At 40.9% G+C, this 17,205-nt stretch overlaps 2 protein-coding genes across 7 annotated transcripts in view; both read right to left on the reverse strand.

Moving 5' to 3' along the window:
- The window catches only part of LOC133648433 (disheveled-associated activator of morphogenesis 1-like), a 118,384-nt gene extending 117,935 nt beyond the window's left edge, over positions 1 to 449 (reverse strand). For both annotated transcript variants that reach the window (XM_062044518.1, XM_062044516.1), the window contains exon 1: positions 306 to 449. The gene's annotated coding sequence lies outside the window, so the exon portion shown is untranslated. The remainder of the gene's footprint in view (positions 1 to 305) is intronic.
- Positions 450 to 978: 529 nt separating this feature from the next.
- Positions 979 to 17,205, reverse strand: part of ppp1r13bb (protein phosphatase 1, regulatory subunit 13Bb) — a 52,442-nt gene continuing 36,215 nt past the window's right edge. For 2 of the 5 annotated variants that reach the window (XM_062044530.1, XM_062044526.1), the window contains 13 exons: positions 16,766 to 16,867; positions 15,901 to 16,075; positions 15,624 to 15,823; positions 14,428 to 14,592; positions 14,070 to 14,262; positions 12,295 to 12,425; positions 11,732 to 12,194; positions 7,676 to 8,478; positions 6,682 to 6,813; positions 6,483 to 6,616; positions 6,235 to 6,401; positions 2,217 to 2,416; positions 979 to 2,138 (listed from right to left, as the gene is read on the reverse strand). In XM_062044530.1, coding sequence (XP_061900514.1) covers positions 2,097 to 2,138; positions 2,217 to 2,416; positions 6,235 to 6,401; positions 6,483 to 6,616; positions 6,682 to 6,813; positions 7,676 to 8,478; positions 11,732 to 12,194; positions 12,295 to 12,425; positions 14,070 to 14,262; positions 14,428 to 14,592; positions 15,624 to 15,823; positions 15,901 to 16,075; positions 16,766 to 16,867 — 2,907 coding nt within the window. In that variant the 3' untranslated portion in view covers positions 979 to 2,096. The remainder of the gene's footprint in view (positions 2,139 to 2,216; positions 2,417 to 6,234; positions 6,402 to 6,482; positions 6,617 to 6,681; positions 6,814 to 7,675; positions 8,479 to 11,731; positions 12,195 to 12,294; positions 12,426 to 14,069; positions 14,263 to 14,427; positions 14,593 to 15,623; positions 15,824 to 15,900; positions 16,076 to 16,765; positions 16,868 to 17,205) is intronic. The other 3 variants (XM_062044527.1, XM_062044528.1, XM_062044529.1) reach the window with 3 other exon arrangements.

Below are 17,205 nucleotides of genomic sequence, written 5' to 3' on the forward strand. Positions count from 1 at the left end.
TGGATAGTGGATGCTTTTGACGGTTATTGTCCTTTCAGTAGCATTCTTTTAAGCTTCACTTTCAGTACAGTTTCCCCCACAAAGAGACAACTTATACCATTAAAAAAAAACACTCATTGCAGTTAATACATTAAGAGTGACCCATTTGTTTTGACTTTTACTTTGTGTCAAAGAAGCTAGCTTAGATGACAACTTGTGTTGACTGTTGACGTCACCCTCGAGCGACCAAACACTGCCCAGCTTTCTTTTTATTTGCTCCTTCGCCGTTGGCGACAAGAAATTAAATGAAAGGGGGTTTGTCTTACCTGGTGGTGATGGACATGCTCCTTTTCCTGGGCTGGTGGGAAGAAGTAAGACAAGAGTGGTTGCGAGACTGCGGTCTAAGGCGGCAGCAGCGAGATGGTTTTAAACGACTGGCTGTTGGTCGGACCCGCGCGTGACGTCATCGCTTTACTCCAAAACTCACTGCGCATGGGCCAGGGGAACCAATAGTAATACCGTATGTATGATACCGGAAGTACACTATACACTGTCGACGTTTGACATATCCATGTTTAGTGACACATTATTAGCAACAAACTACAGTACTGAATGAATTATACTTAGTTTTTAAAGAAAACTGGGTCCCATTACGTTGTATTTACATTTGCACTTGTGATTAATGACTATATAGGTAAACTTTAATAGTACATTTATAAGGAATAATTTCTAATTACACTGTAGTCTATTCAGTACTTTAGTGTACGCATTACTTTCAATGCAATTTATATCTGGCATATATTTTTTTTATTGTTTTTATGCCTGGCACATACTTGCTAATAAAGCTTTTAGCAACAAACTATTAGTAACGTTGCAGCAGATTAGACACGTTACGTTCTTGAACACATCACACGAAAATACGAAAGTGCTTTGGTGACCCCAAACGGCATAAAAGTGAACTTCAGTATTTTAACACAAACACTTGTGAGTCTTGCTATAGATTTAGGATTTATTGTTGACATTTACAGATTTGTGTGTGTGAGTGTGTGAGTACAACATCATAGAGAAAGCCCATCTGTCCATACAGCAAACAAAAGATAGCATCCTCCTCACACTATGTACATATTTCAGTGGGCCTGTTGCTCACTTTGCATTATACTCACTCACTCCGGTTCAAAACACACTGATGGACTGCAGATCATGTTTCATGTACAGTGTAGTACCTGGATGGGATTGGTGATAACTTGGAAGGAGTAATTAACCAGACGGTGCCTTTAACGTCTTGACTTAACTGTTCCACTCTCGTGAAAAATAACTTACATCGGCTGTGTTTGGTTTGTTGCTCGAGCCACGTGAGCATGAAAATAGGAACACAATGGTGGAACAGTGTCAGCAGCACCGTGTTGGTCCTGAGATTTAAAGGCTTCAGAAGTTGTGAAAACAAACTGGGTCATCACTATGTGAAGTCAAGAAAATGATCACCAATTTGAGTGTATGAGTTCATTCAAAATAAAAAAAAATATCCACATTTTCCTTCCGAATCAATGTTCAAGTTGTTTTAACCATCAAAAACATTTCCACAATAACCATAGCAGCATATTTGGAGAAAACAATGCTGAATTGACGGAATCCTTACAAAATGCAACTCAGGACAGTCAGTCAAATCATTCTGTGCATGACACGCTTCTTTTGTTGTGATGTGCTCTCTAAAACTAAAAAGAGCTTTTCCTACAGCGTATCCCATCCCCCCCAAAAAATAAAAAAATATGTGAAATCTATTGCATTTTTTGGTGGTTGAAAGCAAACATTTGGGTTCATTCTAGCGGGTCAGTTTTAAATAAGACAAAAAAACACAACTACAAATAAATGTCCCATCAGCAACATGTGTGACCATGTGGAAGAAAAAGAAAAAGGTTTGGAGAAGTTACAGCGGTGTAGTGTCTACTGAAGGAGCCAATGGGATGGAAGGATTTAGGGGATTTTTCGCATTTAGAGTGTCTATTGTGTGTGTTTAAATAAATATATGTATGTATGGCCGCCAGGAGAAGACGAAGTTGGTTCTTGAGGCTTTTTTTTGTTCTCTGCTCTTGGTCTTGTCCCTCCACCAGCTGGGGATGCTACGCCAGGGAGCGCTGGCGAGGTTTGATCCGAGGGTAGAGCTGCAAAAATAGGCGATATGAATTAGGAGTCTATTAGAATGGGAAGGAGACAAAGTTCTAATATTTTTTTTCAAATACCCCCAGAAGGTTCCGAGGCACGTAGCCCTCGGTGTCCTCCAGCTGCGCCCACCACCACTCAGTTTCGCTGTTGTCTTGTCGCCGCAGGATGGTGATGGCGTCCCCCTCGCCGAAGGACAGCTCGTCCTGGTTTTGAGCTTCATACACCCACAGGGCGTACACCGTGCCCTTGTTCATGACACCCATCTTTTCCTGAACGCCTGGGCAGGGGAAAAAACACTCTGCAATTTAAGACATCTTTTCAACTTTAAATCTTCCATCTATCCATTTTCGGCCGTCTGTCCCTTTTTTTGGGTGGGGGGTCGCGGGGAGGCTGGAGCCTATGCCAGCTGCACTTGGGCGGAAGGCAGGGTACATCCTGGACAAGCTGCCACCTCATCACAGGGCCAACAGATAGACAGACAACCATTCACACTTTAGGGCCAATTTAGTGTGGCCAATCAGCCTATCCCCAGGTACCAGTACCTGGAGGGAAACCACACAGTCATTCATCTTAAACTATCTGGATCAGATCTGGATTAAAGTCAGTTCGGCATTACAGCTTCTAGCCCTGCATATTTTCTTCTAATTGGATATTTGACATATTTTCATATTTGATTTTATTATCAGGATTCAGAGTGGGTACAGAAAGTATTGAGTCCCCTTCAAATTTGTCCCTCTTTTGTTTCATTGTGGCCATTTGCTAAAATTAAAAAAGTTCCTTTTAATTCTCAATAATGTACACACCATCTCGACAAATAAAAAACAGAAATGTAAATTTTTTTGCAAATTTATTGAAACTCAAAAAGAACATGAACATAAGTATTCACAGCCTTTGCTCAGTACTTTGATGATGCACCTTTGGCAGCAATCACAGCCTCTTGTCTTTTTGAATGTGATGCAACAAGTTTGGCACACCTATCTTTGGGCAGTTTCGCCCATAACTCTTTGCAGCACCTCTAAAGTTTCATCAGGTTGGATGGGAAGTGTTGGTTTTCATCCAGGATGTCTGTATATTGCTGCATTCATCTTAGTCTAGTCAGGGAGGTGACCAAGAACCTTATAATCACTCTGTCGGAGCTACAGCATTCCTCTGTGGAGAGAGGAGAACCTTACAGAAGGAAAACCATCTCTGCAGCAAACCACCAATCAGGCCTGTATGGTATAGAGGCCAGACGGAAGACATTTCTTAGTAAAAAGTTTGCCAAAATGCACCTAAAAAACTCTGAGACCAAGAGAAACAATATTCTCTGGTTTGATGAGAGACAGTTTGGTGTGAATACCAGGCATAATGTTTGGAGGAAACCAGGCACCGCTCATCACCAGGCCAATAACATCCCCACAGTGAAGCATGGTGGTGGCAGCATCATGCTGTGGGGATGGTTTTCAGCGGCAGGAACTGAGAGACTAGTCAGGATAGAGGAGAATATGAATGCAGCTATGTACAGAGACATCCGGGATTAAAACTAACGCTGTCCATCCAACCTTGAGAGGTGCTGCAAAGAGGAATGGGCGAAACTGCCCAAAGACAGGTGTGCCGAGCTTGTGGCATCATATTCAAAAAGACTTGAGGCTGTAATTGCTGCCAAAGGTGCATCAACAAAGTAGTGAGCAAAAAGGCCTGAATATTTATGCATAGGGATGGGAATCGAAAACAGGTTCTCCGAGTGTATCACTTCCTTGGACTTGCTTGCCATTTTTTCAAATGATTCCCTTAACGGTTCTTCCGGTGAGGATGATATCATCACACAACATGCGTAGTAACATCAGACAGCAACATGGCGGTGCCCAGGCGGAAGAAGCGCTCTGAAGTTTGCCGACATTTTACAAGAAAATATATCACTACTTGTAATAATTCCAAGATGGTCATTTCATCAAGAGGACATAAGAGAAATTTGCTGAAACATTTGACCATACGTCATGCAATAACTATAAAATAATGTAACGTTTTTGAAGCGCGCCGATCTCATCCCAGACAGCAGCAGTCATCTGAAGTAAATACAACAGCTACTAATACCACATAATAATGTTAGCGCTATTACCTGTTAAATTGAAATGAATGCCTTCTCGTTTAGGTGAGCATGAGCAGACATATTCTGAGTGGTTTGTAGACGGGCAGTAATAGCTCCAGGTCACGTCTGCCGCGAGCTTTCACCACGGCAGGGAAGAGTACCACTCGGCCAGGAACGATGAATGTCACCCAGCAGTGACTAAGTTTGTGGTCAAAAGCTTGCCACATTGATGCTCCTTCAGTTGGTGAATGTTCAATTGTAGTCAGAGAAAAGTTGCATGTTTTCCTCCAACAACATTTTCACTCAGTCAATATATTATACAGGTGGAACTCATAAAATTAGAATACTGTGTAAAAGTCCATTCATGTCAGCAATTCAACTTCAAATGTAAAATTAATATGTGATATAAAGTCATTACATACAAAGTGACATATGTTAAGCCTTTATTCATAATTATGATGATCATGATTTAAGTTTTTGAAGACCCCACATTTTCTGGGATTTTCAATTCAAGGTTTTCATAAACTGTAAGCCATAATCAACATTATATCAAAAGAGGGCTTGACATATCTTGTGTTGCATGTTATGAGCCTACGGCATTGTTTCAACTTGTATATTTAAACAAACCTTTGCACGGTATATTTTTTAGGCAGATGACAGATTCTTGAAAGTTTGAAAAATGTTATAAAATGTTACATTCCTGTGTAATTTCCACAGGAATGTAACATTTTGTTAAATTCTACAGAAATGTATTTATTTTCAAAATAGTTTTTCTATACTATGTGCCTCTTAAAACTTCACTGTTGGCTTTTTGAGGTCATGTTAGCGCTAAACTAAACACATTTGACACTAATCCCCCTTTTTGTTATCTTTTTTCCAAATAAGAATCGATAAGAGAATCGATAAGAGAACCGAATCGTTAAGCAGAATGAAAAGTAGAATCGGAACCGGAAAAATCCCATCAATTACCATCCATGAGTTTTTTTATTTTTAATAAATTGGCAAAAAAAACTATCTACATTTGTTTTTTCTGTCAAGATGGGGTGCTGAGTGTACATGAATGAGAAATAAAATGATTGAACATTTTAAAGGGGTCTGAATACTTTGGGAACCACCTAAATTGAGTTTTGTCAACTACACAGCAAAACATCTAAAATTCAAAATTAATTTGATTTGAAGCTGATTTCTCCCGTAAGAAATTATGGTAATCGAAATAGTCTGTCACAGAAGAGGCATTTTTATAATAGCAACATAATAAAAAGAAGGGAAAAAAGCACTCTCCTAACTTTAGCAGAATACTTGCTTTTTTTAAGTCACACAAGTGCAAAAATCAGCGAGGTTATTGTTATAAATGTAAAAGCACCAAAACACTCAATATGAGCGACATTGCAAATGCAAAGTAGACTAAATTCCTGATATTCTTAGCAGTCTGGCAAGTGTAAAAATAAGTTGGTAAATTGTTATGAAAGTGTATTTCTGTGCATAACATATTCTGGATTGTACATGATTCTACAGCATCAAACAGCTTGCATTAAATGTGTCATTAATGTATGATAAAGCTGGTAGTTACGAGGGGTGTCAAAAAAAATTAAAAAATTAATGAATCGCGATTTTATTTGTAACGATTCTTAATCAAAAAATTGATTTGAAAAAAAACATTCTGTCCAGCCACTCAGGCAAATCGTATTGCTTATATAGATGTCCATGTATGCTGTACAGATTTACTTTAAAAAAGAAACGTGCTGGATTCTCTTGCCTTATTTGTATTTGACTTTATTAAATGTTTCAGTAGAATTTTGTTTTAAAAAAATGTTTTCTTTTAACCTAAATAAAAATGTATTAGAGTGTTTGTCTATTTAATGGAGGGATGTATTTAATCATAAAACGGGCACCCAATTTTATTTAAAAAAGTATTGATTTTAAACGAGAATCGGTTTAAATGGAGAATTGATTCTGAATCGAATAGTTACACCCAAGAATCGAATCGAATCTTGTGGCGCCCAAAGATTCAAATTTCTAGTAGTTACCATATAGGAACTGTGAGCACTGGATGTAGCCCTCTTCCATCTCCTCACACTTATCGGCGGCCGTCTCCACATCGCTAATGGTGCTGGCAAAGATGGCGGCACCCGACTCCACCAGCAACTTGCAGAGGTGGACGCTGTTGCACGAAGCGGCGCAGTGGAGCGGAGTCCTGCTTGCACAAATGTGTTAAGTTTAAAAGAAAGCGTAAAACACACAGTGGTGAAGAACAAGTTTGGGTGTTTGAACAGACCATCCATCGCTGTCCGCTGCATTGACGTTCACACCGAAATCCAGCAAGAACTTGACGATGTGGTGATGCCCGGCGCACACGGCATTATGCAGGGGAGTGATGCCTTCGTCGTTGGGCGTACTGGGATTTTCCACCTGCAAATGAGAAGGACCAATGCTTAAGGTCCACAATGTGAGAATGAATCATTGCTTTAACACACCTCGTAGATAATTCTCTGGACAAGGTCAAACTCTCCTTCCAGTGAGGCGTCCAGCAGGAGAGCCAAAGGGTTGAACTTCACCCTGAAGCCGTGACCAGTGCGCTCGGACTCTGGCTTCTTCAGATTTGTGCGCTGCACAAGAGGTAAGATACAAGAGTTTTGTATTTTTTTATTTTTTTTTTTGATAGATCAATACAGTTCCCTGACATTTGACAAAAATGACTAATACTGTTAGCTCCGCAAAAACTGCTGTAAAAAAGATATTATTTCTAAACTACTTCAGCTTGATATCTTTTCAGACATTAAACAAGGATTTTTTTAACCCTTTAAAAGGCCTAGATTACCATGTAATATTGTTTTTAAAACAAAAAGTACCACTCCAAAAATACAAGCTTTCTAAAAAAATGCTGTAAAACGATTATATATACTGTATTATTTTTACATATGTTTTTTTTTAGAAAAATCATGTAATAATATTACCAAGATACACTATACTACAGTATTAACTAATACAGTACTATAGGGATAAAAAAAGGTTTCAACACAAATGGAGAATTTTATTATTGTAATATGACTACACCCTCATAACAATTATGACACATTCTTTGTAAAATTACGATTTTAATCTTCAACTTTTTTCTTGTAAAATTAACACTTATTTTCTATGGATTCTCCAAATGGGAGTCCAAACATACATGATTGCGTTAGTATGTGTTAAGATAAATAAGTCATAAGGTTGGGTCAAAAATGGTTTACAATGGAACATTTATTTGTCCTGTGGAGCAAACGTATAGTTTTTTGTGCAACGTTGTCATTTTAGGACAATTTAAAGGAACCAAGATCTGTTATCTCCACAAAATGTTTTAAAGATGACCAGATTTGGGCATATTTCAGCAATTTTTAGTTCAAGTGTCCTAAAAATCTAAGTGAATAGCACAAAGTATCCCCAGAATCTCTCAGAGAACATGCCATTATGTTTTGACAGTGCACTCACAGAGGGTTGTGTCATCACAGTGCCACTCTCCTCCGGCGAGCTGACCTCTGGCACCGGACTGGGCAGCAAGGCCTCTGAGCTTCCCACGTTGTTGTTGTTGTCGTCTTCGTCGTCGTCGTCGTCACCGTCGTCCGCTCCTTCTGAATCAGCGGTGTCTGCGAGACCCTCTGGTGGCGGAGGTAGCGGCTGGTTGTCGTTGGCGTCAGTAGACTCAGCCTCTGAGCCCAGCTCCTCTGCATCAGGCGGCGGTGGTGGCGGAGGGAGAGTGTCGGGGGGAAGGTTGCCATTGTCACTGTCTGCAGCTGGGTCACCACCCAAATAGCCTGGAGGAGTTGCAGGCTGGTAAAATGGTGTCCCAGTCCCTGCACCATTACCTCCCCCAGTTCCTACACTTCCCTCTATGCCTCCTGCAAGAGTGTTGAATCTTTGATAGAGCAGTTTCTGGATGTTAGGCCCACTTGGGCCCTCTGGTTCTGTGATGGAGCTGCGCTTCTTCAGGGGCCTCGGCGCATTGGCCAGCTTCTTACGAAGCACCTCGAGGTCAGCGTCACTTTGGTAGCGCAGGGGCGAGTGTACCATGGGCGTTAGCTTAGTTGGGCTGAGTGGTCGTGGGATGTTCTCTACGCTGGGAGGGGGGGCTGATGGCTCCATGTGGCATAACCCTTCATGATCCTCCAGGTCGCCATCAAGCATATCCTCGCCGGCTGGTGGTTCTTGGAGCAACGGAAAGGCTCCACCGGGCGGAACAAAAGGTAGAGGTGAGGGAGGTGTCGAGCTGGGAGGGAGGACGGGCTTCCCATATACTGGATTAAAAAGTAAGATAGGTTAGCATCAATGTGACTCCTTGCCAAAATATACACTATCATCATGCTCTGCTTCACAATGCCACATGTGAGAATTTAGGTTTCCTAAATGACATAACTTCCCAGCACCCATGCAGCTCCAGATCATGACATTATTACCCCTGTGCAGCACATTGTCTAACTACTCACTTGTGTTCCCAGCTATTTAGACAAAAATAGGAGTCAATTTCAGCGGATTGGGGTGTTACGTTATTACAGATATTGCGGTATTTCGGTATGAAAATCATCACAATAAAATTGACGTCTGACTAGAATTGTACGGTACAACGGTACTAGTATAGTATCGCGATACTAATGAAAAAAAAACGGTACTACACTGTTTAAAAAGTACCTGTTTCGCCATATATATTTTTTTAACGGGTATGACGGCGCGTCGTCTCGTCACGTCACGTCATTGCTGGTTTTACGAGCAGAGGAGCATGTTCAGCAGCGCACAATCACGGAGAACTTACAAGCAGACAGCGTGTAGACAGAAAAGGGAGAATGGACGGATTTTGGTTTAAAAATTAACGATAAAGGTAAAGCTATAACACTGAAACGCCCTCAGGAAGAGGTGCATTAAAACATGGCTTGCTAGCTACCAGCTAATGTCCATTCGTAATCGGCAGTGTTTTAGCTACTTCTAAATCACTGATCCTCGCCTCCATTGCGACAAATAAAGTGAGTTTTTTTTACAAGTATCATCCCTGCAGGATGAGGAATAGCTAAACATGCTTCACTACACACCGTAGGAGAATACGATAGCTCACAGGCGTCACAATGTAAACAAATGCATTGGGTGGATTTACACCTGACATCCACTGTAATGATACCAAGTACAAGAGTGTATCTAGTCGATACTATGATTACATCAATATTTTTTATCCTCACAAAATCTTTTTTCTTTTTGAATTCATATTATATTCATAAACTCAGGAAATATGTCCCTGGACACATAAGAACTTAAATTATGACCAATGTAACTACTTGGTATTGGATCGATACCTACATTTGTAATATCATCCAAAACTAATGTAAAATATCAAACAACAGAAGAATAAGTGATTATTACATTTTAACAGAAGAGTAAATACAACATGTTGAAATGGAAAATAACCCGATATTAACAGTAAATGAACAAATGGAATAATAATACATTTTTACAGCTTGTCTTTTTTAATTTTGACAAAATAATAGAATGAGAAATGACACAATATGTTACTGCATACATCAGCAGACTAATTAGGAGCCTTTCTTTGTTTACTTACTGCTAAAAGGCAATTTGTCTAGTATGTTTACTATTTTATTTAAGTACAAAATTGTTCTTCCATTGCAATAAGAAACATATGTTCAATGTACCCTAAGATTGTTAAAATAAAGCCAATAATGCCATTTGTTTGTGATCCCCTTTATTTAGAAAAGTATCGAAATACATTTTAGTACCGGTACCAAAATATTGGTATACAATGGTATAAAATGAAAACTTGGTCAGTGTAGTTTTTTGTTGGCACTTTTGAATTGGCTGGTCTCCATAAAATTCTCTGCGTAGAGCAATTGTGCAAGGTCTTTGTTTAGGAGGTTGTAAAAGAGAGAGAAAGGATCCTTTTTTCAGACTTTTTCTAAAGATTTCATCAAAATCCATCCATAACTTTTTGAGTTATGTTGCTAACAGACAAAGAAACCCTGGCTAAAACACAACCTTTTCGGTCTGCATATACTGCAAGGCAATGCCACCGCCTTCGTCTGGAGTGTTTCCAAGACGACACATAAAGCCGGTCAGAAGTTGTGATTTTTCGAAAAACGACTTTTTTTTAATAACATTAAATGAACTCGTGGTTTAAAGAGACTTGTTCTCCATGTTTTAAGAAGAAAATGCGGCATCGCGAACAAAAAATTTTTTTGGCGACACTGCACTGCGGGGAACACAAGTAATATAAGAAGCTAATTGATAAACCTTCACCCGGAAAATATATCTGATGCCAACGAGGCCAAGTATCAGCTGGTGAGGTATTGACATTACTGAACGTTAAATCGACAGTTAACTTTTCAGAGAATAATAAATGATAAATGGGTTATACTTGTATAGCGCTTTTCTACCTTCAAGGTACTCAAAGCGCTTTGACAGTATTTCCACATTCACCCATTCACACACACATACACACACTGATGGCGGGAGCTGCCATGCAAGGCGCTAACCAGCAGCCATCAGGAGCAAGGGTGAAGTGTCTTGCCCAAGGACACAACGGACGTGACTAGGATGGTAGAAGGTGGGGATTGAACCCCAGTAACCAGCAACCCTCCGATTGCTGGCACGGCCACTCTACCAACTTCGCCACGCCGTCCCCTCAGCAATCAGCATTCTCCACAGTGATATAAGATGTCCACTACAGAGGACACCGTTTCTCTGAAGTTAAAAGTTGAAAAATACTTATGTGAACATTATTGTTTTACATTTGTTACACTGGATGTTTATATTGTCAGTTTAAAGACACTTAACTGAAAGCGTATTTAAAATACATATATATACTTGTTTGTAGTAATAATATGATTGGAACATTTGAGCATTATGTTTGTTCAATTACAGTAAGTGTTTATTGCCACTTTTTTTTTTACACACTATTACATTAAGTCTTTTTTTTGGACATACAGTACAGGCCAAAAGTTTGGACACACCTTCTTATTTCAATGAGTTTTCTTTATTTTCATGACTATTTACATTGTAGATTGTCACTGAAGACATCAAAACTGACACTTGTGAAGTGAAAACCCTTTCAGGTGACTACCTCTTGAAGGTCATCGAAAGAATGCCAAGAGTGTGCAAAACAGTAATCAGAGCAAAGGGTGGCTATTTTGAAGAAACTAGAATATAAAACATGTTTTCAGTTATTTCACATTTTTTTGTTAAGTACATACGTAACTCCACATGTGTTCATTCATAGTTTTGATGCCTTCCGTGACAATCCACAATGTAAATAGTCATGAAAATAAAGAAAACCCATTGAATGAGAAGGTGTGTCCAAACTTTTGGCCTGTACTGTATGTCACAATAATATCGTACTGTGGGCTTAATACCGTGATCATATCCTACCGTGAGATTTACATCCCTATTGGTCGACAAACTTTACTTTGAGTACTCTATAGTATATACATATTTACAGTATTGTCCTTTATGAATAAATAATTGCTGAAAGAGGAAGGAAGAAGAAGGTCTTACCTGCTTTAAGAGCAGGTTTTAGGGGCTGACTCTTTGGCGCTGCCTGCTGGAGGTACATGTGATAGATGGAACTGGAGTTCATGGTCGCCGGACCCTTTCTGGGTGACTGTGGCCGAGATCCTCTGTCTGGGATGAAGGGACGCACCGCTACAGCGGGCGGGGGGTCCAGCCGCTCGCTCATGCCGGGCGGGAAGAGCAGTACGTGAGGCTGGAAGGTGGGACTCGGCGGCACCGAGATCCGCTGCTGGATCTGCTGCGAGGACGAGCCTGTGGATGAGGGCACTCGGGGCCAAGCGGGTGCAGGAGGGTTTGTTAGTGGGCGAGGCGGCGGCAGCGGTGGTGGCGCATCCTTGCGACGCTCCAGAGAGCTGGCAGAGTTGGCAGAAATGAGGTGGGAGCCATAGGGTGGTGGTTGGGGTTTGCATATGGAAGGGGACGACACTGTCTTTTTGGAATCAAGCACCTGAAAACATGAAATAAATTAAATAATTGCATTTAAATAAAAACTGCAAAAAAAAGCAGAAAAAAACTCATTTAACAGCATTAGAAGAAAGTACACTGACCTTTTCTGCACTTGGAGCCGCAGGGGAGCCAGAAGGAGGGTTCTTACCCTGCTGCGTATCGGAGTCTCTTCTCTCGGGAGGCTTTAGAGATGTGCCGGTCTTACCCGCAGGAGGCCAACCAGCTTCATTAGCTAAAGCACAGCAAGCAGGCCACAGTTAATTGCAGAGTAAAAACAGCAGATGTAATGAGACTGCATGGCCACTGGAGGTCAGTCAAAATGGTTCGTTATTATTATGCAGTCCTTAGTTCAAATTGATTAAGATTAAGATTAAAGATTAAAGTACCAATGATTGTCACACACACACTAGATGTGGTGAAATTTGTCATCTGCATTTGACGCATTACTATATATCAATGACATTCCATATAAATGAAAAATATGAATATTATGCTTGGATTAACATTTTATATATTATGCATAGTACAATTAAATAGTAAAACATTTAAATCATGCATGTTGTTCTGTTTATCTTCAATAAAGTAAATGAAAAAATACAAATAAAAATTGTGCTTCAAAAAACATAAGAACACAACACTACAAAAAGACAGCATGGAACCATTAAAACAAAATGAGCTGAAATAATATGATGGACCCACAATGCTTATCTTATGTTTTTCCACAATTATGACAAACTGTAGATTTAAACAGTCCATATTAAGTTAAAGCAATGTGAGCACGAACACATTATTTGGGGATATATTGTTAATAATACTTTACCATGAACAAGCCATGTTAAGTGTTTTTGCAACTAAAAGTGAGTTTGGTCACGGTGAGAAAATATAAAGCGGTGATGCTCCAAAAAAATCTTCATTAAACCACCTAGTGAGTCTACAGAAGCGCACGGGATGACAGCAACTAGAATTAATATTATTTTGCATCAAAGTGTTTAAAGATGGCAGCAGCATGCTACTTTGGTGCTACGAATAATCAATCACTAGATTAATCATGTCACTAAAACGGTTAATGATGTGTGCCCTTGCCAAAAAGTTCTAGTTGATTCCCCAAAAAAGGCAGATGGTTAAAATTAGAAAAAGAGGGAAAGCTGCAGAAAGTGCAGTGTTCTATAAAAAAGATGGTGCCACTCCACTGCGCACTCACGGGACGTGCCATCAGAGCAAGTGGAGGAGGCGCCAGTGCCCGGGTGAGACTCTGGAGAGGGCGGGGGTAGCGGGTCCACGACGATGTCTAAATCAGACACCTTCCAGGCGCCCGGAGGCTTTCGCGCACCATCTTCACCCCACCCCGCAAACCCAGCAAGACAGAAACATCACAAACAGGAGACACATGAAAGGAGTGAAAAGAAATGGAGGATGGGGAAGGAAAGGTCACGGTGTAGACAACACAGCACACAGGAAGAGAGCAAGGTTAGAGAGGAAGAAGGAAACATTGAAGAATTTCATATGCAGGTGGAAAAAATTCACCGGGAAGTCAGGTAGGAAGGAGAGAGAATCTGTTGTCACAAAATTGTTCATGCAAGAGGTGTTTAACGTGAAATCATTGCACAATACTTTCACAGGACACTTCATTAGGTACACCTGCATTAGCAAAGGACATCCAGTACAAGAACTGGATGCTCATTTCTCCTGATAGCTCATATTTTAACAATATTGGCATTATTGTAGTAGTGCAAAACGAATGTTTGTAATATCTTGAGGACCTTAATTAGATACGTGTTTATCAATGAAGCGTACAGCAAGTGTAAATTCTAACATACTGGAACAAGTATTACTACAAATTTGATCTGAAATATGATTTCAAAAGTAGAGGACCAACCTGACTTGGTGCGGCCCTGGTTGACCTGGTTATTTACCCCCAGATTCTGCGGTTTCAGAGGTTCGGGTGGCAAGGTGTAGCCCGCATCCTGTCGGGTCGGCACGGGGACTTGGATGTAAGGACCCACAGCCGCCACACGGCCCAGCGTCCCGGGACCTGCCTGTGGGGAGGGCGGTCCATTGGCCCTGCTGAGCTGCAGGCAGAGGAACATGTGATATAAATCACAAGTAAGCAAAAAAAGGTGCCATAAAGAAACTTTCAGCAGGGTTTGGGGTGTTTTGTCATCTTTAATAGAAAACCTGAATAAGAATAAATAAGAGTCGTAGTGTTGAGATGTGTTGAGCGCTTCTAGCCTTACAGGGAGATTCTCTTTTTGACGTGCCTCAGCTTTTTTCTTGTAGAGGCGCTCCCGCAGCTCGCTGATGCGCTTGTCCATGAGCGTCACTTCCATGTTGCGCTTGTTCAGAAGATCCTTCTGCTGCTGCAGCTTGCTGTTCTGGTCCTGGTTTAGTTTGTTGCGTATCTGAAAGCGGGAAACATAAAATACACAAAATAAACTTCATAAACATTATATAGTTTTAGCCTGTCATAAAAAAGCTGCTTTTAGCAGCATTAATGTCACTGCATGTTGCACGTAGGTTTTATGTGCATGCCAAGATTAGATTAAAAAAAATAATACTTTATCCTAAATTTGTTTTCTTTCCTCACAGCCTGAAGCTCAGCACTTTACTAAATGTCCTAATAAGTATGTCCACCTTGCTGTGACGTCACACCATAGCCAGAATGCCATAACCGGCAAACAGTGGCATCTAAAATTACATGAACGTTATGATTCAACGCTTTGGCATTGTTTAAGAAAAGTATCCAACAGTGTAACAACATTTAATAAGTCAGAAAATACGTAACTTATCATAAGTTCCCTGTCATGCACACATGTTAAAAGTGCAATTTTAATGTTGATTGTGTGTATTTTGTTTTAGAAATAAATAATTAAGCTTGTGGTAAGCAGAAAAATTCTCTGTTTAAGTTGATTATTTTCCCTAAAATACCCATTGAGCCAAGAACACAATTTTTTTATACGATTACGGTACTTGATTAATCGAACAAACTAACCGATAGATTACTCGATAATGAAAATAATCGATAACTGAAGCCCTAGCTGTGACATTGTGAAACAAAGCATGATCTGCTTCAAAGTATGTCTCCTCCAGACCTGAGCCCTATTGAACACCTGTAGGGCATATTTGAGGTAGGAATGAAAAAATATGTTTAATATCCACCAACTCCACAACTGATGTTATCATATATCACACTAACAACCTGTGCATCTGTGGTGAATCCCATTCCCAAGAGGATTAAGCCAGCGCTAGACAACAATGGGGCTTACACCAAATATCAACACTTTTGGACATGTTCACTGTGAAGTGTACTTACTAGTGTTGCAGATACTTACACAATAATGTCTGTGTGTGTTGATAGTAAATATATTCTGCTATACAACCTGTACACATATTACTCACTTTTGTCGGATATCATATGTGTGCTGTGAAATACCTGAAGCTCCTGGTAGAGCTTCCGGAGCTCTAGCGCTGCAGTGCCAGTCACTTGTCCGCCAAGTGTTGACTGTATGCCGTTGAGCTTCCCCCTGCGGAGGTCCTCCAGCTGCAAGCTGAGCTGCTCCACCCTCAGCACGGCGGTTTGTAGCTCAGCCTGCTTCTCGTGGAACAGGCCGCTCACTTGTTCGATCTCTGCAGCTGGGTGTGCGCCACAAAACGACCACCTCAAAAACGTCTTATGTTTTCATGCGTTTATATCGTACAGAGATACATACACAGGTTGCCATTGATGACCTTGCTGTAGTCCACCTGGCCCCTCATGGCGCGGATCTTCTTGAGCTTGGCCTCCTGGCTATCCACCCGCTCCTTCAGCCTCTGCAGCTTCTCACTTTCTGTGGCCGTCTGTTGCTGACGTCGCTCCTGCTGCTTTAGGTAACGCAGACGCTGCTCCTTCAAGCGAAAAAGACGAATGAAGAAGGGACAAAAGGGCATCGTACAGTGCGTACCTAAGCTACAGGACTGTAAAAGAGGCCAATTCTTTCTACTGCATGCAGTGTAGTGTTAAGGTTGAGGGGGGATGTAGGGGCTCGGATGACTTCATCTCTACATCCAACTGCTCCAGTTATCAGCGCTAAAATAGGAAGCGACAGGGGCAGTTTTCCAAATGACTGCAGGGCTTTGAATGGTCCCAATTTTCAGACAGGCACTGAGCTAGAGCTTCCTCTCGGATGACAATGTGTCAATGCACCCCAAAGAAGTTCAGGGTAATCTAGGTTACACCTAGTCAATTCATAAAAAGGTGTGGCTGGTTAAAATTCCACTTGCAACGAACAGAGGATTTTCTCAGCAATGTCCCTTAAAAAGACGACAAGGACAGTACCAGCCCGATGACTCATACTGCGTCCCACCTCTCTAATTACATAATGTTTGCCGGAGCTCTCTGTAAAACAAAACATTTGTAACCCAAAATAAAACTATTACTGTAATAACTAAAACAGGTCACTGCACTTTTTTTGTTAGAGCATAAAAAAGCAGATTTAAGTGTGTTAAAATGTGTTTCAGGAGGCTAACTAATGCCATGCATGTTAAGTGTGGCTGGAAATGAAAGATTTGACAATTTAAAAAGTCGGGAGACGCTACCTTTGCGACAAGCATCTGCTGCTGAGCCTCGATCTGCTGCTGCTGCCGTGTGGCCATCTCCTGCAGCTCCGAGAGGGTGAGCTCCACACGTTGATTACCCACCTTAACACACAGTTCAATGTGTGAGGTTTCCATGTCTAGTTTTGGTAGGAGTATGATTCAGGCCACGGGACACAAATTGTGAAGAGTCTCACTGAGTGTGTCGCTCGGAGGACTAGTTGCCATTTGCACACATAACTGACCATTTAAATTGTTGGGCAGAAAACAGTGAGCTGTAATTGGTGACTACGACTTGAACTAAAACTGCCTGACTAAGGATTATTTAATGACGGATCATGTCATCTGTTGTGTGGCGGCATGAAAGATTGACCTATTTAGCAGTAAGAAGAAGAGGGTGCATGTAATTCAGGCCCAACTAGTTTGCTACTTAAAAGGGTTGC

Source organism: Entelurus aequoreus, linkage group LG04, assembly GCF_033978785.1.
Source record: "Entelurus aequoreus isolate RoL-2023_Sb linkage group LG04, RoL_Eaeq_v1.1, whole genome shotgun sequence".
Lineage (NCBI taxonomy): Eukaryota > Metazoa > Chordata > Actinopteri > Syngnathiformes > Syngnathidae > Entelurus > Entelurus aequoreus.